Below are 26,857 nucleotides of genomic sequence, written 5' to 3' on the forward strand. Positions count from 1 at the left end.
TAGTCAATACATGAATGGGTGCATGCCTGAGCCCAGAGATGAATACTGCAGCCAAGGGTCAACTGTCAGTCACCAAAAGTAATTTATTGTGAGATGCCACAGCTATTGTCACATACTATACCATGATAATAACTATGCACTGTTTCACACACAGATGCATCCCCCATCGATTCAGACGACAGTGGCCGCCTTGTCATCTCGGAGACGCCAGTGTTGTCCGATGCGGAGTGCTCACAGGGAGCAGAAGTCATGTCCTCCCCTTCACCACCACGGCGGACAACACCTCCACCATCCTCGCGGTCCAAGCAACCACCACCACCACCACCACCATCCTCGCGGTCCAAGACACCACCACCACCACCACCACCATCCTCGCGGACCAAGACACCACCACCACCAGTGCGGCCCACTCCGCAGAGCCACAGAGCAGATGTTGCCGCCCTGTCCGTGATGGAGTCAGATCAATGTTCATCACACCCAAATGTTCCACGCCAGGCTGTCGTCACTCCAACCAGCCACACTGCAGGCCGACAGCGCATCAGGCAGAGGGTTGTGTCCCCGGGTCGGGCTGCTGCAAGACCGGTCGATCTGTCCGGAGGGTACGGAGTTGTGGAGACCCGGATGCTGCGTGTCCAGCGCCTGCAGGGGAGACACATGGGTGCCATGAAACTCACCATGACAAAACTTTGCAACAAACTTGGCAACATGACTGACGCAGTGCGTGAGCACACCACTGCCGTATCTGCCGGCCACAAAGACATCAAGCTGTGCCTGCAAGAACTGACACGTGCCATAGTCGCAGGCCAACGGAGTGAGCGCCGGCGTCACAGGCAGATCATGCTGGCAGTGAATACTACAAACAAGGCCATCAATAAGCTGTGCAACAGCACGGCTGTGCTGTCACGCAGGTCCGTGTCCCTGCAAGTGGAGCTAGGTCATTTTTGTGGGGATGTGGCAAAGGCCCTTGAGAGGGTGACCACTGCAGTGGAGCAACTGCAGCCAGGGTCAGCCAGTGTCAGCAGTCTGGGGGCGGAAGAGGGGAGTGAGGCAGCCTCCAGTGTCAGCAGCGTCTCCCTGCCGGACACCAGCGTGAGGAGGCGCAGTGGCCGCAGTGCAACTGCCACTGACTCCCATCGTGTAGAACCCGAGGAGTCACAGGACAAGAGACTGGGGGTACGCGGCAAACGGAAGTGAACATGTGGCAAAGTCACACTGTCCTTGGTGAGGTAACCATGGCCAGACCAAAGTGCCGCACGCGTCACCTGTTGTGAGAAGGGACATTGATAGTTTTTATTTCACTGCAGCAGCAGCTTGTTTGTGTTACGTATTTCTGCACCAGTCAGGTGTCCATGCCCATTAAACCCTTGCAAATCTGTTCCTGTTGTCAAGTCACTCTCTTACCTGTCTCAGAAATGATTCCGTGTGATGTATGTCCGCCTCCTTTGCCCTTCAGCTGTGTTGGGCACATGTGCCTGTTGGTGTTGTGGGGGGGGTTGCTGGGCAAGCAGTTCTTCCTCTCCCTCCACCTCTATGTGTATCCTCCTGCGCGTGGCGATGTTGTGCAGGATGGCACACACAGCAATTATCTGGCAGCAGGTCACTGGGTCGTACTGCAAGGCACCTCCAGTCTTGTGCAGAATTCGGAAGCGGCTCTTGAGGATGCCGAAGGTTCGCTCAACCACATTCCTAGTGCTGATGTGTGCCCGGTTGTAGCGCTGCTCTTGCGGGGTAGCTGGGTTGAGATAGGGCGTGAGGAGATATTCACGCAATGCGTATGCGCTGTCACCTGCAGGATGGGGAGAGAATGGTAATCAGCATTAATGAAATTATACATGTGGGGAAGGAGTGGATGGGGAGTACGATGATGCAGCTATATGTACCTAGTAGGTGTCCCTCTCCGAATTCACCGTTGATCAGGCGCCTGTGGAGGCCACAGTGACGGAAAATGTAGGCGTCGTGTGTGCTCCCGGGGAATTGGGCTACAAGGTCCGTTATGATCAACTTGGCATTGCACACCACCTGAACATTGATTGAATGATACGATTTCCGGTTGCGGAAAATGTATTCGGTGGCTGATGGAGGACAGATGGGGACATGCGTGCAGTCAACACACCCGATGACATGGGGGAATTGTGCCACCTGGTAGAATTCCCGTTTGGTGCAGGTAAGCTGCTGGGGGGTTCTGGGGAAGGTGATGTGGCGATTGAGAAATGTCAGCATGGCCTCTAGGAACCGGTGGAAAAAGCGTGATAAGGCACTTTGCGACACGCCTCCTGTCTCAGCTATTACCCCCTGGAAGCTTCCAGATGCAAGCAGGTGCAGGCAGCATAGCACCTGCACATGGGCTGGTATGGCGTTGGTCCGACGGGTCTCGTGCTGCAGTAATGGTGTCAGGTCTGCTATTAGGTCCCTTATCATGGCACGGTTGAGTCTGTACTTGGCGTACACCTGTTCCTCGGTCTGCCCCAGCAAAGTGATGCGCACCCTGAAGATCCTGTCCTGTATCATCCTCCTGCGCTGGGCCTGGGCGTTGATCCTCCACCTCCTAGCAAGCACGTAGAGGGCAGCCATTTTGGTGTACATGTGGGGTTTCCCAGGGCATTTATGAAGGGTTACTGATTGTCAGCACCTGCTGATGGTGTTTTTTTTTTTTTTCTGTCCTTCTGTTAACTTTACCTCCTGATTGTGATTCCCCTTATTTTGCTCATGCTAAATAGCGATTTTGGGGATTTCCGGTATTAGCGACTGTTCATGCATACCATTTCGATTCGTTATTGCCTAATCGGTATTTCCGAAGTATGCTTTGGGGTTCGGTATTTCCGAATGTCTGTTTAACGATTCGGTAATTTACCGAGGGGGATTTTAGCGGTTCTTTATTTTTTTCCGATTTTTTGTTTGATGCATTGCAATTTATGGTTTAGCGTTCGGTATCGGCCTGTTTTTCCGATTCGCTGTTTTATGTAGTATACTTGTAAAGCGCACAGCTGCCCCAGCAACGGGGCGTCCCGGCGCTGTATAACTCTGGGGAACCCGTCCTGGCTTTCCCTGTGGGATGGTCCCTTGCTGGGAGTCCCCAAGGTGGAGCCAGGCATCCCCGGAATTGGTGGGGCCGTTGTGGAGATTAGGCAAGCTAATGCCCAGAGTTGCCGAGTGGAACCCCTGATTAGAGTAAGCACCGAAGCGAGAATTATCGAGTCCGCTGACCAAGGTCCACGACCCTGCCGCGTCGGGAATTGAACCCTTGTCCCGGGCTGACTTCTGCTCTCGGGCCTGCCGCCTCTAACCAGTGAGCCACACTACTCCACCACTCCACTTTTACCGGGAGGTATTTTCGTTGATGCATATGCCCGATAGATAGTAGATTTTCTGGACTTATGGGGATAGAAGAGGTCACGAAGAGCATTACGATTCATAACATTACCTAAGGACAGAGGGGGAATGGTATTGCCAAATATCAAATTATATTATTGGGCTACCATCATGAAATATTGTGTCCATTTATTATTTAAGACAGATGTTAGCAATGAAGATATTCCCATGCCACAAGAACTATTATTAGGCGATGAATCCAAAGGGTGTCTATGGCGACATCTAAATGACAGCTACTTCAAGAAGGTTAAATTCAAATCCATGTTTATAAAGCGTGGAATAATATATGTAAATTATTGGGGATTGGACGTTTATCTTATTACACGCTAATTCATAAAAACAATAATCTCCCAGGGATTTTTGAAGATACTTGTATTGAGAGATGGGTACAGGGAGGGATTACATGTCTTGGTTGTTTTTTTTCTATTGCGGGATTGAAATCTTTCAAAGAACTTCGCTCTGAATATAAACTAGATCGGGATTTTAAATATTTACAAATACGGCATTTTCTTTTTAAGAAAGGGGGTGGGGGACAACAATTTCAAGCAGTTCAGTTAATGGAGAACCTGTCTAAAAAAATAAATATAAAAATTGGAGAAATCTATGAATTACTAAATGCAAGTTACCTAGACGATCTTGATTAATATACCATAAAATGGCAGGTTAAACTTGGGGTTACAGCCGAAACGATACAACAATCCTTTAAATTATATAAGTCCTACCTCATGCCCACAAAATTGCAAGCTCAATACTATAAAACATTTTTTATATTATACCACACTCCATATAAAATTGCGAAATGGGGGACAGGAAAAGGAACATCATGCCCTAGATGTGATTTATTCGAAGCTGACAGCGTACATATATTTGCCTCATGTGATGTATTAACGAAATTAGTGAAAGATATATCAGCTTTTTTATCAGAAGTATTAGATACAAGAATAGAAATATCTGCCAATGAAATAATGCTAGTCGTTGCTGATAAAAATTGACCTAAATACATGCAAGGGCTGATATTTGTAGCCATGGCGGTTTTTAGACTATGTATAGCGCCAGCGTGGTTGGATCCTAATCCACCGGTGTTTCAACTATGGCGATCTCGATTGCTGGCTACTTGTAGTTTAGAAGTAGCCATATACAAAAGAAAGGGGCGTAATAAACGCAAAATGGAACTTGCAATTTGGGACCCGTTAATACAATGGATACAAAGTGAGACAGAAACTGGTTAATGTGTATCAAGTGTCTATTATGATCTGGAATGTGATTTTTTTCCTTTTCTATCTTTGAGACAGCTGTTATTATACTAAAACTGTTTAAATGTAATTATTGTATATACAGAGCAGGTCTGAGAAAGAGGTGGGGGAGGGGGGTTTTCGAGTGGGGGCTGTATTTGTGCAAAAAATATAAAGCCTAAAGATATATATTTTTTTTAAGTAAGAGGGTTGTAATAAACCGATTACCCATCTTCAGGAACCCTAGTTTCTTCTGTAAAAGACGATCTTCTAGGCCATTTATACAGTTAAGAAATAAAAACAGGGCTAGAATATAGCCCAGGCAAACTCCCTGTTAACAGATGGATTGTGTGCATTCTTCCCTCGGTCCAAAGTGAATCTTGGCCAAGGTATTCCAATAAATATGGCATAATAGGATAATTAAAGCTGCTTTCACCCCAGTATTTTCAAGATTCACCTTTAATTTGGAATGATAAACTGTTTCGATTGCACGTTACAAGTCCATAAATGCTCTTTTACAGTGCCTGAGCCTTGCCTAAAACTGTATTGCACCTCAGAAGGAATATTTGAGCCAGCCCATTCCTCCAATCATGCTAAAAGAACCCTGCCCATAATCTTCACTGTTGAATCCAGTAATTATATTGGGCAAACACTGGCTGGGTTGTTCCTATCTTCCTTTTTTAAAATGGGGACCATTATGCCTTCTTTCCATATGGAGGGTAAATTGCAAGTAATCACAGCTCTAAAAACATAAGTGGGCAGAGGGGCCCACAAATCAATATTTGTTTTAAACAGGGGTCCGAAGGGACTTTCCCTGACCTGATGCTTTTTCACACGGCTGATGATAGTGGCTCTGATAACATCCTTAACACTGATGGTGTGGCTAAACTGGAAGGCCAATTCCATGTCTTTAGCAGGGAGAACCTTATTGTCCTGTTGCCTACATAATGTGTGGAACAATTATGTACTGAACCCAGTACCTAGCCGTAATTAGACAGTCTGTCTTAGGGGGAGGGCCTTCTGTAAAAAATTGACGATTCATGACCTACCACAAAGTCTTGCATCTCTAGAGGTCCCTACAGCTGCCAAATTGGACCAGGGAAAACTCTTAATACAGCTTTCCTATCTCTCAGAGCAACTTTATAGGCCTTGCAAGCTATTCTAATATGTCCCACATCTTTTGAGGCACCCTTTGAGGCTACCTTGAGCTGTTTGTGTGCTTAAAAGCAGGCTGCATTAAAATATCACTTTGGTGAAGGGCTAGATGGGCTACGTTTTGAAGTAAACAGTTTAGAGGTTGAAAGTCAGACAGTACCAAAACCCTCTATTATAGAACAGGGTCATATCAACAGATAGATGATTATTAATTGTGCATATGTTTTCAAAAACAAGGTAGACACTTATTTAGTGTGCATATGTTTTCAGAAACAGATGCCAAGAATTCCTTCAGGTCTTCAGAATCCCATCTAATTCAGAGGCCTTAAATAGGCAAAAAGCCAATTGGGGCCCGTGAAAAAGTGCCCTCTTTTATGCATAGTATGCCCCCCACTTTTTGCTGATTTGCTGATGTGCTTTGACTGAGTGTGCCCTGGGCTCCTGCCTATTAGGTACCCAGGGCCTGTGTTCCTTCCCTAATATTGCAATCAATCAATCAATCATAGCATTTATATAGCGCACTACTCACCCGGAGGGTCCCAAGGCGCTGGGGGGGGGGGTCCGCTACTGCTCGAACAGCCAGGTCTTGAGCTGCTTCCTGAAGGCGAGGTGGTCCTGGGTCAGGCGGAGGTGGGTCGGAAGGGAGTTCCAAGTCTTGGCAGCCAGGTAGGAGAAGGACCTTCCTCCTGTGGTGGCTCTTCGGATGCGGGGGACGGTGGCGAGGGCGTGGCTAGTCGATCGAAGCTGGCGATTGGGAGCCTAGAAGTTGAGGCGGCTGTTGAGGTATCCTGGTCCTTGGTTGTGTAGGGCTTTGTGTGCGTGGGCGAGGAGCCGGAAGGTGATTCTCTTGTTGACCGGGAGCCAGTGCAGGTCTCTCAGGTGTCCGGAGATGTGGCTGCGGCGGGGGATGTCCAGGATGAGTCGTGCTGAGGTGTTCTGGATCCGCTGGAGTCTTTTCTGGAGTTTGGCGGTGGTTCCAGCGTAGAGGGAGTTGCCGTAGTCCAGACGGCTGGTGACGAGGGCCTGGGTGACCGTCTTCCTGGTCTCGGTGGGGATCCATCGGAAGATCTTTCGTAGCATGCGCAGGATGTTGAAGCATGACGAGGAGACGGCGTTGACTTGTCTGGTCATGGAGAGGGAGGAGTCCAGGATGAAGCCCAGGTTGCGTGCGTGGTCTGTTGGTTTGGGTGCGTTGCCCAGGGCGGGGGGCCACCAGGAGTCGTCCCAGGTGGAGGGTGAGGATCCCAGGATGAGGACTTCCGTCTTGTCCGAGTTCAGTTTCAGGTGGCTTTTCGACATCCATTTGGCTACGTCTGTCATCCCTTCGTGCAGGTTGGCTCTGGCGGTGGCGGGGTCGTTAGTGAGGGAGAGGATCAGCTGGGTGTCGTCGGCGTAGGAGATGGTGTTCAGGTTGTGTTGGCGTGCGATGGCTGCGAGGGGGCTCATGTAGACGTTGAAGAGTGTTGGGCTGAGCGAGGAGCCTTGAGGAACGCCGCAGATGACTCCGGTGGCTTCCGATCTGAACGGGGGGAGGCGGACTCTCTGTGTCCTTCCGGCGAGGAAGGAGGTGATCCACTCCAGTGCCTTCTCCTGGATTCCGACTTTACTGAGGCGCTGTACTAGGGTACGGTGGCAGACAGTGTCGAAGGCCGCGGAGAGGTCCAGGAGGATGAGGGCCGCTGTTTCTCCGTTGTCGAGCAGGGCTCGGATGTCATCGGTGGCTGCGATCAGGGCGGTCTCGGTGCTGTGGTTGGACCGGAAGCCAGACTGCGAGAGGTCGAGGGATCCGTTCGTCTCGAGGAAGGCGGCCAGCTGCTTGTTGACGGTCTTCTCGATGACTTTGGCTGGAAACGGGAGCAGCGAGATGGGGCGGTAGTTCTTGAGGTCGGTTGGGTCTGCTGATGGTTTCTTGAGTAGAGCGCTGAGTTCGGCGTGCTTCCAGCTCTCCGGGAAGGTGGCGGTGTCGAAGGAGGTGTTGATGATGTCCCGCAGGTGGGGTGCGATGACAGCGTCGGCCTTGTTGAAGACGTGGTGAGGGCAGGGGTCTGTCGGAGATCCGGAGTGGATGGAGTTCATCGTGCGGATGGTGTCTTCGGTGCTGATCGGGGTCCAGGCACGGAGGGTGGTGGTGGGGGGCGGTGGTTCGGTCGTGGCGTGCGTCGGTTGAGTGCTGAAGCTGTTGTGTATATCTGCGATCTTGTTGTGGAAGTAGGAGGCGAGGGAGTTGCAGAGGTCTTGCGAAGGGGTGATGTCGTTGTTTCCGGCGTTGGGGTTGGAGAGCTCTTTCACGATGTTGAAGAGTTCCTTGCTGTTGTGTGCGTTGTTGTCCAGTCGTTCCTTGAAAGCGGTTTTCTTGGTGGCGTGGATCAGCTGGTGGTGTTTTCGGGTGGCGAGCTTGAGGGCGGTCATGTTGTCCGGTGTTGGGTCTCTGCGCCAGGTTTTCTCGAGTGCTCTGCAGTTCTTCTTGGAGCTCTTGAGGTCGTCGTTAAACCATGGGGCTTTCTTGCTGCCGGGTCTGCTCGGCGGGGTCTTCAGCGGGGCGAGGTCATCTGCGCAGTCGCTGATCCATTTCGTGAGGTTGGTGGCTGCTTGGCTGGGGTTCGTTGTGCTGCTGGGAGGGTTCTTGTTCAGGGAAGTGGCGAGCTGGTCTGCAGTGATCTTGTTCCAGCTTCTGCGAGGAGCCTGTTGCTCGTGATGGTGGAGCGTGGTCCTTCTGAAGCTGAAGTGGACGCAGCTGTGGTCCGTCCAGTGGAGCCCCGTGGCGTGGCTGAAGGCGATGTCCTTGCTGGAGGAGAAAATCGGGTCGAGAGTGTGTCCGGCGTAGTGGGTGGGGGTGGTCACCAGTTGCTTGAGTCCGAGGTTGGCGAGGTTGTCCAGCAGGGTGGTGGTGTTGCGGTCGTTGTTGTTCTCCAGGTGGAAGTTGAGGTCCCCGAGGAGGATGTAGTCGGCGGAGGGGAGGGCATGTGGGCCGATGAAGTCAGCGATGTCCTCGCTGAATTGTGTGCGTGGTCCCGGGGGTCTGTAGATGAGGGTGCCTCTGAGGGTGGTCTTGGGGTTGACGTGGATCTGGAAGTGCAGGTGTTCGGCGGGTGCGAGGGTGTCGTCAGCGTCGTCAGCGTCGTCAGCGTTGGTCGTGATGCGGATGGTGTTCCTGTGGATGATGGCGATGCCTCCTCCTGTCTGGTTGACGCGGTCCCTCCGGATGATCTTGTATCCGTCTGGAATGGCGATGGCGATGTCAGGCGCTGAGGAGGCGTTCATCCAGGTTTCCGTGAGGAAGGCGACGTCTGGGTCTGTGGTGTCGAGCAGGTTCCAGAGCTCGACGGCGTGTCTGTGGACGGATCGGGTGTTGAGCAGGATGCACTTCAGGTGGGTGCTGCTGGAGGTCGGCTTGGTGGGTGCTGGTGTGGCGTGGGTCCGGTTGCAGGTGAACTTGCAGGTGTGGCAGCTGAAGGGTCCGTGGGTGCGTCTCGGTGTGGCTCGGTAGCAGCCCGGGGTTCGGCCGGTGTTGAGTGCGTTGAGGTCGGTGGCGTCGTAGGTCCGTCGGGTCGGCTTCCGTCGGTGGGGGCCAGGGGTCCTGGCACTGGGCGCGGTCCAGGCGCGGACGGGCGCAGACGGGCTTACCTTTGGCGCACCTTCGGCGCTCAATCGGTGCTCCCGCTGCGCGCGTCTGCTGCGCGGTCGCTCTGAGGGCGTCATAAGTAAGGAGCCGGGTGGGCGGGTCAGCTGGGTGGCGGGAGCGGGGCGGCCAATGGGCTGGTGGTGGGCGGGGCCGCAGGGAGGCAGCGGCGGGAACCTCTGGGCGTCCGGCGGCGGCTCTGTGTCCCTGGGTCCAGCGAGGTGGGCAGGGGGATATCCGGGCGGCCCAGCGGCGGCTGGGGCGTTCAGCAGCGGAGAAGCAGGAGGCAGGCAGCGGCAGCGGCAGGAAGCAAGGGGGTGACCCGGCCTAGTTAAAGGTGCAGTGGTCACTCCCTGTCTGACCCCGCAGGACCCCTTAAGTAAGGAGCCGGGTGGGCGGGTCAGCTGGGTGGCGGGAGCTGGGCGGCCAATGGGCTGGTGGTGGGCGGGGCCGCAGGGAGGCAGCGGCGGGAACCTCTGGGCGTCCGGCGGCGGCTCTGTGTCCCTGGGTCCAGCGAGGTGGGCAGGGGGAGATCCGGGTGGCCCAGCGGCGGCTGGGGCGTTCAGCAGCGGAGAAGCAGGAGGCAGGCAGCGGCATTGAAGACTAAACCCAATTGGCATCTCTCACCACAGGTAGGCCCCTGGTAAATTGTACCACCAGGCACCCAGGGCACTGTGACCAGGGACGGCCCCTAAGGGCATCAGCACTTATTGTGCCATCCTTAGAGGCCCTGCACCCTGACACTCACACTGCGTTTGCAGGCTGCGTGCCTTGGTGCTGAACAAAGTGAAGAGTCGACATGGCACACATCCCTGTGTGTCATGCCCACAAACCACTGCCCTGGTATCCATCAGTCACCCCTCTAGCTTGGTGCCCTATGCCAGTGGTGAGGGTACAGGTGCATGAGGCATGTACCCCTAGAGTACCCAGGTCCATTCCTGGGCACTGTAAGTGCAGTGCTGCCATTAAGAGTGTATCGTGCTGGGAGTTCATCATCACGAACTCCACAACACCATAATGTCTACACTAAAGACTGAGAAGTTTGGTATCAAACTTCCCAGCACAATAAACCCACCCTGATGCCAGTGTGGGATTTATTGTAAAATGCACGACAGAGGGCATCTTAGAGATGCCCCCTGAAACTCGACCAACTCCCAGTGACTGCCTAGTCTGCCACCACCAGACATGTTTCTGGACCCCTGGGTTGAGAGCTTGCTGCTCTTGGAGGCCTGAAACAATGCACATCCTGGGACGTGGTGCCAAGCTTCCTCCCCCAGGATGGGCAGGGTTGAGGAAGAAGAAGCTTCAAAGGCATGCCGCCTTTGTGAGGCTCTCCAGACCATTTGCTGCTTTCAGCAACTGGTCCGCACTGGTTCTATACCCCACTTTGGGCTGGAGAACCGGCGGGAAAAACAAAGTGAGGAAGAGAGGTGTGCCCACCTCTGCTAACGCCACCCCTAAGGTGGGAGAGGCGAGGTGAAGCACAACCTTGAGTCCCCGCCATTTTGAGGATGGGGGACCCACCCAACCAGGGACAGCCTCCTGTCCCCCTCCCACTGGAGAGTAGCGGAAAAGGGGGTGTACCCACCCCAGGGAAGGGACCCATTGGTCCCTGCCCTTCACCTTCCTATAACTCCCCTAAATTTAGTATTTAGGTGCACCCTGAACCTTCCTTCCTCAGATACAGCAACCACAAGAAAAGAAGAAGGACGAGAAGCCGTACAGAGCTAACAAGAGGATGACGCCCACTGACTTGGCCCCAGCCCGTCAAGCCTGTCTCCCCTCGAACCTGCTCCTGCAAACCCCGGCGTGTCCAGCAGACAGCAACCTCAGAAACCCCGGGGGACCTGCCTGCATTCATTTTCCAAGCTGTTTCTCCCATGAACACAGGACATGTTTGAACTGCAGCTTCTGGTGCCACCCAGAAACCCAAAATCCAGCCCACTCTGCAGCCGCCGAGTCCGGCCCAAGTTTGAGTGGAAAAACGCCACCAGGAGATCCCCCGGCGATCCTGACCTGAGATCCGGTGACCCCTGGCCTGACTCAAACCGCCAGAAGCCTGCAGCCTCAATCCAGAAGACCCCCCCTACTCCGACCAGAGAGGGTAAGAAAATCTGATGTCCCAAGGCACCCCTACACCCGACGCCCCACGGCCTTGTGTGCCCAACCCAGCGGTGCCTAACCTACCCTCTACATCCCTACTTACCCCTCGTAGTGGTGGTCACTCCAGGAAGATCCTCGTCCACGAGCCTGCAGTGTTTTTGTCCTGGAGAATCTCCATTGAATTCAACAGGGCACCCAACCTCAAAACAGCACCCTGCACCCGGCAGCCCTAGTGCCGCTGAGGGTGCTCCTTTTGTGCTAACTTGGTCCCCAACTTGCACTAAGTGTTATGTATGAATCCACACATAATATTATAATTAAAAGTAGTTTATTTGTAGAAGAAGAAGCACTCTCAGCATACATCTGGAGGCTCCAGTCGTTGGCAGTAACTGTACCTCAGTGACAGTTTACGCATGCAATATATATCTTACAAACAGTAATAATTAGCGAGACATACATATTTAAATAATAACATGACACGTGGAGAATTCAAAAGGCAATACACGCGCTGGTCGCGCACCATGAACAAGCATAGAATGTAAAGTGTGCGCGAGACAGAGAGCGCGTGTATAGTTGTATACATAACACACCTTCCTCCCTTATAAAATAATGGAGAAAAAGAAAAAAAACACAAAAAAAACAATTTTAACTCTTGCTAGATATGTAAGCAACAAAATCTGACAACCATTTGGGTTTTCTAGTTATCCTTTTAGAAATAGATGTATCATTTTGGATATCAACTTTTTGATTGTTGATGTCATTGGTTTGACAAAAAGAACCTGTGGTTAAATTTTGTTCAGTGTAATTGCTGCTTGAACAGCAAGGTGTGATAGTAGTATTATCATCAATGTTACCTTCATTTAAGTCTCCATCCAAAAATGACATATCGGAATGTTCCGAATCTAGTTCTTTATGATAAATATCCTTATCCGCTTTGAGAATGGCAATTCTACTGAGATTCTAAACTTTATTGTCTGATAGTCTCACTGAATTTTTTAATACTTCTGTTACCTCAAAAGGACCCATGAATGAACTCTCTCCTTTTTTGACTTTCCATGGTTTTTTTACCTTTACTAACATACCAATTTCTACTATAGGGTCTACTTTTGATCCAAATTTACCATCAAAGTACTTTTTATTTGTACAATGAGTGCGAATAAGGTTTTCTTTAACTATACTCAGATCAACATTTGAAGATGTAGAACTAATCAACCACGATGGATTCACGATAGTTCTGGGAATCCTTCCTCTCATAATTTCAAAAGGAGAATACCCAGTCATGGTATTTACATTTGTTCTGTACATCCATACCTTTTTAAATATTTCAATTTCCCATCTTTTTTCATCACCACTGGTAAATTGTATGGCACTTTTGAGGACCCTATTGAATCTCTCTATTGTACCATTTCCACTGGGATTATATAAGGAAGTGGTGGAATGAGTAATCCCAAGTCTGGTAAAGTAATCATTGGCTTTCTTGGAACAAAATTGTACACCATTATCAGAAATAATTCTGATGGGTAATCCTTCTTCAATAAAAACTCTATCTAGAAAATTTAACACAGAGTCAGTGTCTATTTTCTGAACTATTTTGATAATGGGCCATTTTGAGAAAATGTCAATTGCTGCAATGACGTATTTGGATTCATGACCAATGGGACCCATAATATCTATAGCGATAGTTTCCCATGGATTGTCAGGAATGTTGTGTGTACTCATATTCGGTTTAAGAGTCACTAATGATTTATCAGAATTCGCACAAACAACACAATTTCTGATCAATCGCTCAATGAACATGTCCATACCAGGCCACCAAAATAAATGTTTGACTTGCTGTTTGGTTCTGACCATACCACTATGACCTTCGTGGCTCTGTAAAACTATATCTTTTCTTATACCCATGGGTGGAACAATGCGTTCCCCTCTTTTAATGATATCTTTACAACATGAAAGTTCTGTTCTTATTTCCCAGAAGCTCTTTAGATCAGAATCTAAACACTTCTTATCAGGCCAATTAGTGTTGATGTATGTAGCTACATTCCTCAAAACCCTATCTTCTTCAAATTTCTTTTTCCATAAAGACTGATCAATTGAAATGGGACCTTCATCATGAATTAAAGCAATTTGGAAATCATCCCATTCATTATGTAAATCTTCTTGTATAGGGAGTGGCATTCTAGACAAGAAATCTGCAGAGACATTTTCCTTGCCAGGTACATATTGTATATTATAAATGAAGTCTTGTAAACGCATAACTTACCTGCTAAGTGAATTTCCTCCAATAGGATAACATTGGTGATTCTATGTGAAAAAGTTTCCAATTGTCAACTTTTGAAATGCAATAATATTCTTTAAAAATCGTACCTCTAACTAAAACGCATTTACTCACCTGTTTTCAGGAAATGTCCCGGCTGAATCTAGGATCCAGCCCAGTGTTAGCAAATGTAATTTGAAAAGTAATTAACTGCATTTTACTTAAAAATCCCATTCATTCGAATGTACTATACCTGCAATGTGTTGCAAACTGCTTACTTAAAACTGTAACCAAAACCAGTACAAGTTACACTGCAATTTTGAACTGTGTTCATACAAGTAATTTACTACTGAAACATATTTGCATGCGGACCTCTGCCAGGTTTGCTTGGTTCTAGTAATAAAACAGTATTTTTTTTTTATACAAAACAGTTGTCCTAGAGTTCAGTTCATGAGTGTGTGAATTCATTTGCTGACTGAGCGAGTACATCAAATGCTTAACACTGTCCTCTGATACTGCCTTACTGCTCGACCAAGTTACCACTTTAAAGGGTAAGGTTCTATCTAACTTTAGCCTCTGCCAAACCTCTGGAGACCCTTGGACTCTATACACACTGGGGCAGATTTATGTCGGACTTGCGCCACGTTTACGCCGCCGTTGCGTCACGCAACGGCGCGGAAACGTGGCGCAATCCTGCGACCTATTTACAACGTGACACATCTAGGCAGATGCGTCACGTTGTAAAGCCCTGCGCCACATGAAACCTGCGTCAGGTTTCATGTGGGCGTTCTGTCGCAGGGTGGGCGTTCCCTCGTAGGAAAGCCCCGTAAAACTGACGCAAGATTTCACTGCGTCAGTTTTACGACGCTGCTGGGTCAAATCCTTACGCCTGCTTGAAGCAGGCGTAAGGAGTGACGCACCACGTTATGTATGGGTGGCCTCTGTACATTGCAGGAGTTGCGTCGCACTTGCGACGCTACTCCAGCAATGCGCCGCCCGTACACCACAAGATGCGTCACGCATCTGCCCTTCCTTGCACCATGGTGCGCCGCATTGTAAATGCGGCGCATCTGTGGTGCCGCAAGGAGGGAATTGCGTGACGCATCAGTTCTGGCGCATCCCTGCTGATTTGCAGAGATGCGCCAGAACTCATAAATCTGCCCCACTGTACCTCACTTTGGTGCAGTATATATAGAGCCATTTTCTTACATTGGTCCACTTACATTTAGTTCTCTACTTTAAGTTGGTCCACTTTGAACTCTAAATATACACAAATCATATATTCTTAACTAGCAGAAATGCAATTTAGGTCTTCTACTGATTTTTTTCGTTTTTTACACATTTTGATTATAATGTGAAGCCTCACAATGAATACTTTGTTTCCAATGCTTAGGGCTAAAAATTATATTTTAAGAATTACCCCTACAGAAAATTTAAGTTGCCCAGATACATGCACTGAATAGACCTTCATCATGTTAATTTCGTGTTATTCTTTGATGCAGAATTTTTAAAGATAACATGATTACACCTGCTCACGTAATTAAGAGTACTTTGGGGGTGGGGGGAACATCCTACCACAAAAGCACATTAAGCAAGCATGTGAGAATGGTTGCACTGCTGCTTATGTTCTGTTGCAATTAGCACTATTTTCTTAGAGCAAAAAACATCCTCACATCCATTTTCAATGCAAGAGAGTAGATTTTGTGCAAAGTAGGTAGTGCTAAATGTAGAATTACTATTCTTGCATAATTCTGCATAATCTCACAGACAATTTGGGTAATTCCACATGTTTACACTACATGGGATGACGTGAGTTGCCCTCGCCCCCAGCACTGAATCAACAACAAGGTCATTGAAACTGTATAACATGCTGCAGTTCTATATAAAAAATGTGAGTGCAAACTATAGACAAGGTCCCAATACTCAAACAACGTCCAGCGGTGTGAGCAAGATTCAGGCGCACAGGTGTATAATCCTGGTAACTGTATTTCCATTAGTTTAGGACGCACTCCTCTCTGTGGCCCCACCACCACTAACACAATATAACCTTGATCCGAAAGGAGCGCTTTAATTCATCAAAATTCCCAAGTTAATTACTCTTTATGTAGCTCAATTCACAAACAGGCCAAAGGCATTTTTTATATGTATCCAATTAATGCATTTTATTTCACAATGTTCACTTCATAACGCCAGATCACACCATAATAATCAATCTCAGCCAACGAGTTTCATGCATTAGGGACATCATTAGGGCTGTAAGTTAAAGAAACAATACATACATGAGTAATCCCAAGAAAATATACATTTCTCAATAAAACAATCAATCATACAATGTACAATCCATAGTAAACGTTAACACATAAAAAGAAAAACAATAGTCCCTGCCTATATCCAATCTTCTTTCACCACAACACATAAGTAGTAGCCTCGTGAGAGTGCTTCAAAGTGTGAAACCAGTGCACATCCTGTACCTTCACACCTATACTCATCTTTAGGTTGAAAATCATTGTTGCAGTAATATTCTTACGTTACAGTACCCTTAAAATCCTTCCTCTTCCTTCATTTATTCTTTATATTTGGTTTCTTTTTCCCACCAAGTCCACCCAATACTACCTCACTTTACTCAGAAAAAAAGAGTCTCAATGTGACCAACGTCAACAAAAACGTACTATGACCACATATTTCAAATATTTACCTTAAAAAATTATTATTCGCAGTTAGTTTCCAACCGGATACCCCTCTTGGCAGCATCCATCTGTCCCTTCAATTGTATTCGTGATCTGCGGGAAATGGGAACATTGTATAATTGTCAGTCCAACGTTGAGAGTGTCCCTCAATGCACTTAATCCCAATAACTCTTCATTACTATCACCACCCTTGTTCAGAAAAAGTGAAAGGCATAAAAATATTCCAAAAGCTTTCCATCATATTTTATTAGTGAATCCAGTCCTGCCCCTCTCAATTTTAATGGGCCATGACTCAATCCCATATCAAAACTAACCTTCCAGTTCCTCTGTTCAATTCAAAATGAAGTCCATCTGGTCGCTGCGATTCTTCCCACCAAGTTCTTCACCACAAACTTGTCCGCTATTTGTGCATTTACTCCTCCAATCAGGAAAGCGAATTTTCAAGCCTCCATTATGCTAATCTCTTACTGCTCCGTCTTTGGTCCTCCCCGTGAGTTCAGCCAATCATAATGTAATGTCAGAAACTAAGTAAACCGCCAAGTATTTTCATGACAAACTTGTCCGCTATTCGTGCATTTACTCCTTCAATTAGGAGAGCGGATTTTCAAGCCTCCATTATACTAATCTCTGACTGCTCCCTCTCTGGTTATCCCCGTGTTTTCAGCCAATTATCATGCAGTCTCAGAAACTAAGTAAACTGTCACTGCAATGCGGTTTTCTCTCAGGTCCTCAAAGTTACCGGAACTTAATTGGATAAAGAAACTCCATGTATCTACGAATGATAACCATCTGCCAACTCTCCACGCGCTAGACCTGTGGCAACATCCTAAACCCATTGTGAGCTATTTCAAGCACATGTTCACTGCAGGGTGAAGCTAATTCCCGATACCTGCAATGCCTTACAATAAACTGCCCCTGTCCCAATTCTCACCAAACAAAAGCGGTCTACAAGTTCTTATTCAACATCATCAGTCTGTTACAAAAATGCCGGAATCATCCCTACCCGATATCAATATAAAAAATCTTTTTTATTATGCTGGTAAAGTCAGATAATGTCGCATTGCAGGATCAGCTGTATGCCATGTCTTCCTTATTCCAAGTAACTCAAGCCGCAGCATGGGACATATGACCCTGACCACATGCGACCTTTTGCCTCATGATAACTAATTACCCTGATGAGGTACGCAAACCACTTCATATGAGAAACGACAACAGTCACCAGCTAACTCCTGGTACTACTCAACATCTATATTCCAAGCCATCAGAATATCTCGTGTGGCTTTACAATTAACGCAAACTGCGGCATCAAACACCAACACCATGGGAGCCCTGCCCATACTTTCCATCACAATTTGCTTGAATCCCTCATTTTCCTAAGTTTCACAATATATATATACTAGCAGCCCGTCCCGACGTTGTCCGGGTATGAAATAGAATGTGTGTAATGTGTGTATTTGGCAAGGGCAATTTATTTTAAAATCTCGCGGTAGACAACATTTTTTGTTTCATTAGAATAGGGACAGAGAAGGCCCAGCTGCAGCCCTGGTTGATGTTAGCAGGCGCGTGTAATTGGTGCAGTGATCCGCCGCCTGAGCCTGGCTACAGCCCTGGTTGATGTTAGCAGGCGCGTGTAATGTCGTTGAATGAGAGAGTTATCAGCCGCGGGTAAATCCGTTTAATAAGAGAGTTGAGTGACAGCGAGTAGAAAAGGCTGCAGTAATTGTCCCCGCAGACACGCTCATTTGCGTGTCCCCCCGCTTGAGGCCCAGATGCAGGCCTGTTTGATGTTAGCAGGCGCGTGTTCCCCCGCTTGAGGCCCAGCTGCAGCCCTGGTTGATGTTATCAGGCGCGTGTAATTAGTGTACTGATCCGCCGCCTGAGCCCGGCTAGAGCCCTGGTTGATGGTAGCAGGCGCGTGTAATTTCGTTAAATGAGAGAGTTCAGTAACAGCGCGCAGGAAAGGCTTCAGTAACGTTACTTACCAGGCCTCCAGGTAAACGCGTTTGTCACGCCCCCAGCTCACAGCCACAGCAGACGATCTTCTGATTAATGTACGACCCACATGGCATGAAGGGCGGAACGTAGCACACGCCCCTAGCGTTTCTCACGCCCCCAGCGTGCCCCTTGATGCGGCGCAATTGCGTTCACATGGCATGAAGGCCGGACACACGCCCCCAGCATTTCTCACGCCCCCAGCGTGTCACGCCCCCAGCGTGCCCCTTGATGCTGCGCAGCAACGTAATTGGTGCTTGTATGTATGACTCACATGGCATGAAGGGCAGACACACGCCCCCAGCATTTGTCACACCCCCAGCGTTTGTCATGCCCCCAGCACACGCCCACAGCCCACGATGTGATGGCCGTACCACACGCCCCCAGCATTAGTCACGCCCCCAGCCCACGCCCACAGCCCAAAGCAGACACGCCCACAAGGGACTACTTTACTGGCACGGTTCTTTTACCTTTTAAATGTATAGAGGAGTTGGCCTAATGGCTAAGGCGCTCAACCTCGGACCTGGGGATCTGGGTTCGAGTCTTGGTAACGACGCCAAACATCCTGTGATTCTGGGCAAATCACTTAATCTCCCCGTGCCTAACAAAAATGAATGTGTATCCTCATGTAACGTAACTGGTGCTATTTAAAGCGCTCTGATACCTGATTCAGTTCGGGTCAAGTTTGCGCTATATAAAACTCTGCTAAAAAACATATATATATGGTGGCCGTCTGCATAGCCTTCGTCCTTTTGCTGCAACTGCCCTTTCCAATGCTGTATTGGGTGTTGTGATTGGTGCTGTGGTTACTGAGATTACCCGCCTCAAAGGTTTGGGCTCTCTCATTTTAATATTAGTATGGATATGGATATATATAACGTTCCTAGACCTCTGCCATACACAACCTACCTCATCTTGGATAGACAAGGTCCCCACTGCAGGAAGGCCCTTGAAGGTGTTGGTGGTGGAAAAGGCCGACTGGGGTATGTACTAAATATACCCTTGGCACATGAAGGTGGGGCATTTATTTTGGCTATAGCAGGCTAATCCCATAGAAAAACTTGAAAATTGTTGTGAAAGATTTAATGGCTAATATTACCAGAAAGAAGAACCTTGTTTGATGTCTCAGGCTCTCCGTGATCTTTTCAGGTCAGACTAGGCTATTCAAGAAAGATAGGCGAGGACATATGACCTAGACATTTCATCAGTAGGAGGTGCAGCGGGCCTTACACTTCAAGAAGCAATCTAGGAAGACTAATACATTTTAATAAAAAGTTCTATAAAGCTGGAAAAATTAAACTGAGATAGCCAGATGCCAAGAGGAAGCTCCAAAAGGTAGTAAGGAAAGCTCTTAGAACCCTGTTCGTTATGCTGTATATAGCTGCACCTAATGAAGCCTATCTTTTTTCTGTACCTTTTATATTCAATAGAACATGAATTAACATAATGCTTCAAAGCCACCTGGAAACAAATGAGAACATTGCTGATCATGAATAAATGTCGCTGAAGTGACACTTTTGTGAAAAATTCAGAATTCTGCCAAACCTGGGGTAGATTTACTAATTTTTAATGCAACTCAGGACAGCAAGGAAAGTTGCTATGGTTTTTGCGTGATAAGGAGGCTGCAGAAATGTGTCATGTCTGCTATGATATGGTGCAGTTCTGTTGCCTCCTAGCGCTGGTGCACGGTATACAGCCTAGTGCTAATGTAGGGAGCTTTGCGACAACATGCAAGTGTGCCTGCAAACAGAGAGGATTGTTTCTGTGCAGGAAGGCATTTTCCTCTTCCTATGTGTGCAGAATGCAGCACACTTAGAAAGAGGCAATAATGAGGAGAAATAAACATATTTCTCCTCATTAATCCTCACCTTGGAAGGCACAGCAGTTTGACACATTCCTGGGTTTACAAGCGAAAATCTGTGGGTGAATGCATGGGAATGCCCACCCTCCACCCATAAAACTCCTCCCAAGTTGAACTGTAACTCAACAGAGCACAAGCGCTGCCTTGCATTATATTTCCTTACTAAGCTCACAAGGCCATACAAATCAAGCTTTGTGTGGCTTTGTACGTATTACTGAAGAATGTATGACGTTATAGTGCAAACATTTACAATGTATGCCTCTACAACGCAGTTTTTATATTGCAACATCCATTACAACACATGATTTTACAACACATGCCATCACAACACATTTATAGAAAATACATTTACAACGCATTCCATTACAATGCATACCATTACAACGCCAGTGGGTGCAACAGTAGGGTAAGTGTTGGATAGTGTAGGGTTAAAAATTACTATTCCCCATTACTTACCTTATAATGCTTTGTAATGGCATGCGTTGTAGTGATATGCGTTGTAATGACATACGTTGTAATGGTTTTGTCGTAATGGCATGGAGGTAAAGGATGTTGCTTTGTAATGATTGCTTTGTAAAGGTAGTGCGTTGAAATGACTGCGTTGTAAAGGCTGTTTCCCATTACTGAAGCCTTGCATGACACAAGGACAATGCAAATGCTTCATACACATGAGCCCTAATATATTTCATGTTAAAGAAAATCACAGTCCACTACCATGCGGCATGATACTCAAAAGTGATGTGAGTTCCTTTGTGGTTTGTCTGTCATAATTCAAATTTTTTATTTCATTTTAGAACGCCCAAAAACCCATTGTTTCCGTACTGCTCATTCTCTCACTACTGGAGTTCAGCCTGGGCCTATCCACCTCTGTCTTTGGCTGCAAGTCGATCTGTTGCTCTGGCAACACAATGGACGCTCAGGTAACACGTAACCTCTGATGATGCAATCTGTGCTTTCTAAATATCCATGAATGTTTTGTCATTTTCCCATATAGAAACGTCCAAAAGAAAAACAGCTCTTTTCTAGAAGAACTCTATTTTCTCTAAAGTAACTTCTGTTAAATGTTAAATAGATTGGAATTACTCACTATTGTTATATGTGGCGTCCTTTTGTGGTTGAGGGAAAGCAAGATATGTACTGGACAGAGAGTCCATTAAGAATCCAGGTTTTCAGTTTTGGTTGAAGGGTTAGAGGTTGAAAACGGTGCACAGTCATAATATCGACTCCAAAATATCGTTTGGACAGAATATCGAGTTTAAAATATCGTTTGGACAAAATATCGACAGGACAGAATATAGACAGCCAAAATATCGTTTTTAAGGTAAGTGAAGTAATATCGACTGTAAATAATATAGAAAGTGAAAATATGTAAGTATATAATACACATAGTAAAAAAATTCGTTTTTATTTTTAGGGTTCAGGGTCAGTTTTGGGTTTTTGGGTAAAGGGGTATTTTTAGGGTTCAGGGTCAGTTTTCAGTTTTTGGGTAAAGGGGTATTTTTAGGGTTCAGGGTCAGTTTTCAGTTTTTGGGTAAAGGGGTATTTTTAGGGTTCAGGGTCAGTTTTCAGTTTTTGGGTAAAGGGGTATTTTTAGGGTTCAGGGTCAGTTTTGGGTTTTTGGGTAAAGGGGTATTTTTAGGGTTCAGGGTCAGTTTTCAGTTTTTGGGTATTATTTTATTATATTTTGTTACTATATATATATGTTTTAATAAATATGAAATAAAAAAATATTTATATAACTTTCATTAATTATTTTATTATTATAAGTTAATTTAAGTAATTTTAAGTATATTTTAGTAATTAATTATTAATATTAATTTAATTTAACACTGTTTTTAGTAAATACGATATTTTTTACAGCTATATTTTTGTAAACGATATTTTTAACTCGATATTTTTGTACTTACCTGTTTGTAGATAGAAACTCGATATTTTGTCTCTCGATATTTTGTCAACGATATTTTTGATGGTCGATATTCTGTCCCTCGATATTATTTCAGTGATCCGTTGAAAACATCTCTATGGTTTTTGGGCAGTAATAGCTTAGGTTTCTGGCCTAAGACTCCTCTACAACTCATTCTAAAATAGAAGAATTTTGTAGTACTAAGAAGTTGGTCTGATGAAGATATCACAAGAATAAGGAACTTGGGGCCAGATGTAGGTAGCCAAATACCGGTCGGTAACGGCCGAATTCGGCCGTTACCGACCGGTATTTGGCTTTTGACATGTAGGGGGATTGCAACAGGGCATTTCGGTAATTTTACCGATTCGGTAAATATACCGGTCGGTAAATTTACCGACCGGTATTTTTACAGAATCAGTAAAATTGAGATGTAGGTTTGACTCTTCTGAGTCCCACAAGCCCTACAAATTCGGTATTTTACCATCAAATTCAATTTGATGGTAAAATACCGATTCAGGTGTGCATGCACATGTGTGCATGCACACCTGTGCCATATGACAGGCAGACCTGCCTTTAGGGCAGGTATGCCTGCCACATGGCCCCCGAACCTTTTTTGGGGGTGCTAGAGGGTGTCAAAGTGACACCCCCTGCACCCTTGTCAAAATCGGTATACCGACCGGTAATGCCCCATACATTCCTATGGGCTTCGAAGCCCATAGGAATGAATGGAGCATTACGGTCGGTATTTACCGAATCGGTAAATACAGATATTTACCGATTCTGTAAATGGAACATCTGGATGTTCCTACATACCCCCCCTTCTTATTTACCGATTCTTAATTACCGAATCGGTAAGATTCGGTAATTAAGAATCGGTAAATAAGTTCTACCTACATCTGGCCCTAAGGGCCAGATGTAGGTAGGCATTTACCGGTCGGTAACGGCCGAATTCGGCCGTTACCGACCGGTAAATGCAATTCGAGATGTAGGGCCCTGTATTTTACAGAATCGGTAAATTTACCGATCGGTAAATTTACCGATTCTGTAAAATACCGAGTCGGTATTTTTACCGATTCGGGAAAATTGATATGTAGGTGGGAATCTTCTGAGTCCCACAAGCATTAAAAAATCGGTATTTTACCATCAAATCCTATTTGATGGTAAAATACCGATTCAGGTGTGCATGCACATGTGTGCATGCACACCTGTGCCATATGCTGCCACATGGCACCTGAACCCGTTTTGGGGGTGCTAGAGGGTGTCAAAGTGACACCCCCTGCACCCTCGTGAAATTCGGTATTTACTGATTTGGTAATTACCGAATCGGTAATGCCCAGTCATTCATATGGGCTTCAAAGCCCATAGGAATGAATGGGCATTACCGGTCGGTATTTACCGAATCGGTAAATACCGATTTTTACCGATTCGGTAAATGCACATCTGTATTTACCTACATCTCGGTACTTATATTTTACCACTTCTTAAATACCGAATCGGTATGATTCGGTATTTAAGAGGTGGTAAAATAAAATTACCTACATCTGGCCCTAAGGGCACTAACAGCCAGATTCATCAAAGCAAAATCGGCTCGCAAAGGGCCAGATTCTGAGAATCTGGCTCTTTGCGAGCGCTATTTTGGCCTTTGGGATGCATCATCCCAAATGCAAAAATCGCAATTCTAGAAATCGCTAAATTGCAATCATTTGCATTTAAGGAATCTCAATTTGAGATTCCTTAAATGCAATTCAAGAACCATTTTAAAATTGCGAATTCGCAATCTGGGGCCGCTATTTACCGCGAAGTCTAACTACGTGGTAAATAGCAAAAACTTAGAAAAATGCACTTTAGTGCATTTTTCTAAGGTGTATGTTACACACACACATGTCCTTGGGACATGTGTGTGCGCAACACCAGTGTACATTACCATTTCAGCGGTGCAACAGGATATCCTTTGGACACCCTGGCACCCTTGAAACTGCTTCCTTATTTGCGATTCGCTAATTACTAATCGCAAATAAGGAATGACTCCCCATTCATTCCATAGTTGCGATTAGCAATTAGCGAATCGCAAATATGGAAGCAGTAGAAATCGCTAAAAAGATTGAGATTTCTACATGCATCCCGTTTTGCGAGTCTTTAATAGCGATTCCTTAAAATTCGCTATTAAGGACTCGCAAAACATGACTTTGATGAATCTGGGGGTAAGTGTGAAGCAAGAAAATATGGTCCTATAGATTGGTCACAAGTACTTTAAAATTGTCTGATAAACTGCGAGAAGGTGAGGTTTGGAAAAGATAGCTGTTCTGTGCCTCCGTCTACACGCTTTTACAAGCAGCCTTGATATCTATTGGATCTGCTGATGGCAGGGCATCCAGTCAAGTTTTATGTATCTTTGTGGTCAGCATTTGTTATCACCCAGAAGTTATCCCCGTGTGGGAAGGTGATACAGAAAGCCCGGAGAAAAGCATGAGAACAGAGAGAATCATGTAAGACAAGAGTTCAGAGGACTCATCTATAGAGACGCCAAGCAATATGTGGTTCATTTGACTGGTTGTATTTCAGAACACTGATACAACTATTGTTTGGCATAAATATTTTCACCTAAATATTGTTTACAAATATGTCACTTCATTTAAGTAAAAAATTATTAAATCTACACCCAGTGCAGCAACTTTCAAGTACCATACCCATTTAACCAGTGATTTGAAATACTGTGCAAAGGAGTGCTACGTACCCTCATCGAACTGCTGCTTCTCTAGAATTACCGGGTACATGGAGTCCCAACAGGTTGCAATTAGGAGGCGAGGGGGCTGGTGGATTTACTCCTGAGGTGTATGGAGGAGTATTGCATGCTCCTTCATGCTGGGCTGGGGTTGGGCAGGGATTGGGAAGAAATTGGGAAGGGATTGGACAGTGCTGTTGCCTCAAGATAGTGTCCAGCCGACCCAAGCATTAATCGGGTTTACGGGGTGTGGAATCTCAGCAAGTAAACCCATGTCAGGTGTTACTCAACCGGGTAATCTTGTTTCGAGCATCACAGATCTCTGGTGATCAGGCTGAGCGATATCCCCAACAACCTTGTTATCTGGGGCCACAGTATTGTTTCATCCAAAAGTTATTTATTGTATTCTTCACTCAAAAGCAATTGCAGCTGGGGTCACACATTAACAAATGGGTGCTCCATATGTGTTTACTAAGGGTGACATTGGTGTTATGTTCCTTGGCAGCTATGACCCTGATGTATGAAGCTCCTGCACCAAAGTAAAGTGATGCAAAGCAGATCCCCGTATTTACTTTCCATCACAAAATATGTTTAATTCTGGTAATGTGCACATTCATTGTATTGCTTTGTGTCAGGAGGGCATTACTGGGCAGTTACCTGGGCAGAACTGTTCAACTACCCATAGCTTTTGATGCAAAGTCCATTCTACTTTTATGGAATTGAATATATCATGATATATTTGAATGCCTAAATACCTAAACATTGCCACCTCTTGCTGAAATATAGCATATGGGGAACACTGGGATTGTAAGTCATTGGATGTTCAGATTTGGAGCAAGCAAAATTCTTAGGAATTGATTTACTGGTTGACTGAGGTGCCAGCTTCCTATAAAGTGCAAAACAAAACCACAAAACCAGTCCTAGGATGCTTGTTTCCAGTCCAGAGAGGACCTGGTAAAGCAGCAACCACAATCCTCGTCAGGGTAAGGTGCATGCAAACCCTAAATTAACCTGTGCTCACTCTCTGATAACTTGGCACAGAACAGTCAGGCTTAACCTAGAGGCAATGTGTAATATATTTAAACAGTAAAACAGTGAGAACACCACACAAGTAGATGCCACACCAGTTTAGAGAAATAGATCTGACTTTAGTAAATAAATCAAGACCAAAATGACAAAAATCCAATTAATAGACCCGGAGATATTGATTTGTAAAGGTTATAGTGAAAAATAGTGCCAAAAAGCACAAAGCACTATTGGGGATATATGGTCATGCCGTACCGGGACAGAGTCACAAGTACAGGTTGACCACGGCTAAGAGCAGGCCAACGACAAGAATTCAGTTAGGCCAGCTGAACAGAGTACCTGAAATGCTGGTTGCAGAGCGTTGGGTGCATCTGTGTCGAAGATGCGGCATGCAGCTGAGGCAATACATGGTTCCAAGATGTGGTGCAGGTGCGGTCCGAGGCCCTGATGTGTTGATGTCGAGGATCCTGTCGAAGGGGCTTGTGATGCGAAGTCTGGTATCAGGGACACATTGCTCAGCTGAGGCGATGCGTCTATTCCCTTGAGCAGTGAAGCTTGCACACTGGCTGTTCTGAAGGTTATACGTTGGTCCCAAGATGTGGGTTTGACTGAAAAGATGTGTCGGTTCTGCTCGGGAATGCAACTCTCAGCAGAAAAGAAGTGTGGGTTCTGCTGGCAAGTATCTTAGACCCAATTCCAAGGGTCCAGGACTGGGGTTGCACCATTTGGCAGGGTAGACCCACGGGGCCTCATTTACAATATTTTGGCGCAAAATAAAAGGGCAGGAGTGCACTGTATCTACAATATATGGTGCATTCCGGTCCTTCTACCCTGCGCCTGGGCACAAACAGCAGCCTGGGCCTGGGCCCAGCACAGACATCCTTGCATCATTTTGCTCGGGTTTCTGTGCTATGAGGATGATTGTTTTTGTGCA

At 46.4% G+C, this 26,857-nt stretch overlaps 1 protein-coding gene across 1 annotated transcript in view; it reads left to right on the forward strand.

The window, feature by feature from the left end:
• The window catches only part of LOC144789119 (membrane-spanning 4-domains subfamily A member 4A-like), a 315,859-nt gene that overhangs the window by 219,324 nt on the left and 69,678 nt on the right, over nucleotides 1-26,857 (forward strand). Inside the window, exon 6 of the mRNA XM_078665351.1 lies at nucleotides 21,067-21,192. Within this exon, the coding sequence (XP_078521477.1) occupies nucleotides 21,067-21,192 (126 nt within the window). The remainder of the gene's footprint in view (nucleotides 1-21,066; nucleotides 21,193-26,857) is intronic.

The sequence above is a fragment of the Lissotriton helveticus genome, chromosome 1_1, assembly GCF_964261635.1.
Source record: "Lissotriton helveticus chromosome 1_1, aLisHel1.1, whole genome shotgun sequence".
NCBI lineage: Eukaryota > Metazoa > Chordata > Amphibia > Caudata > Salamandridae > Lissotriton > Lissotriton helveticus.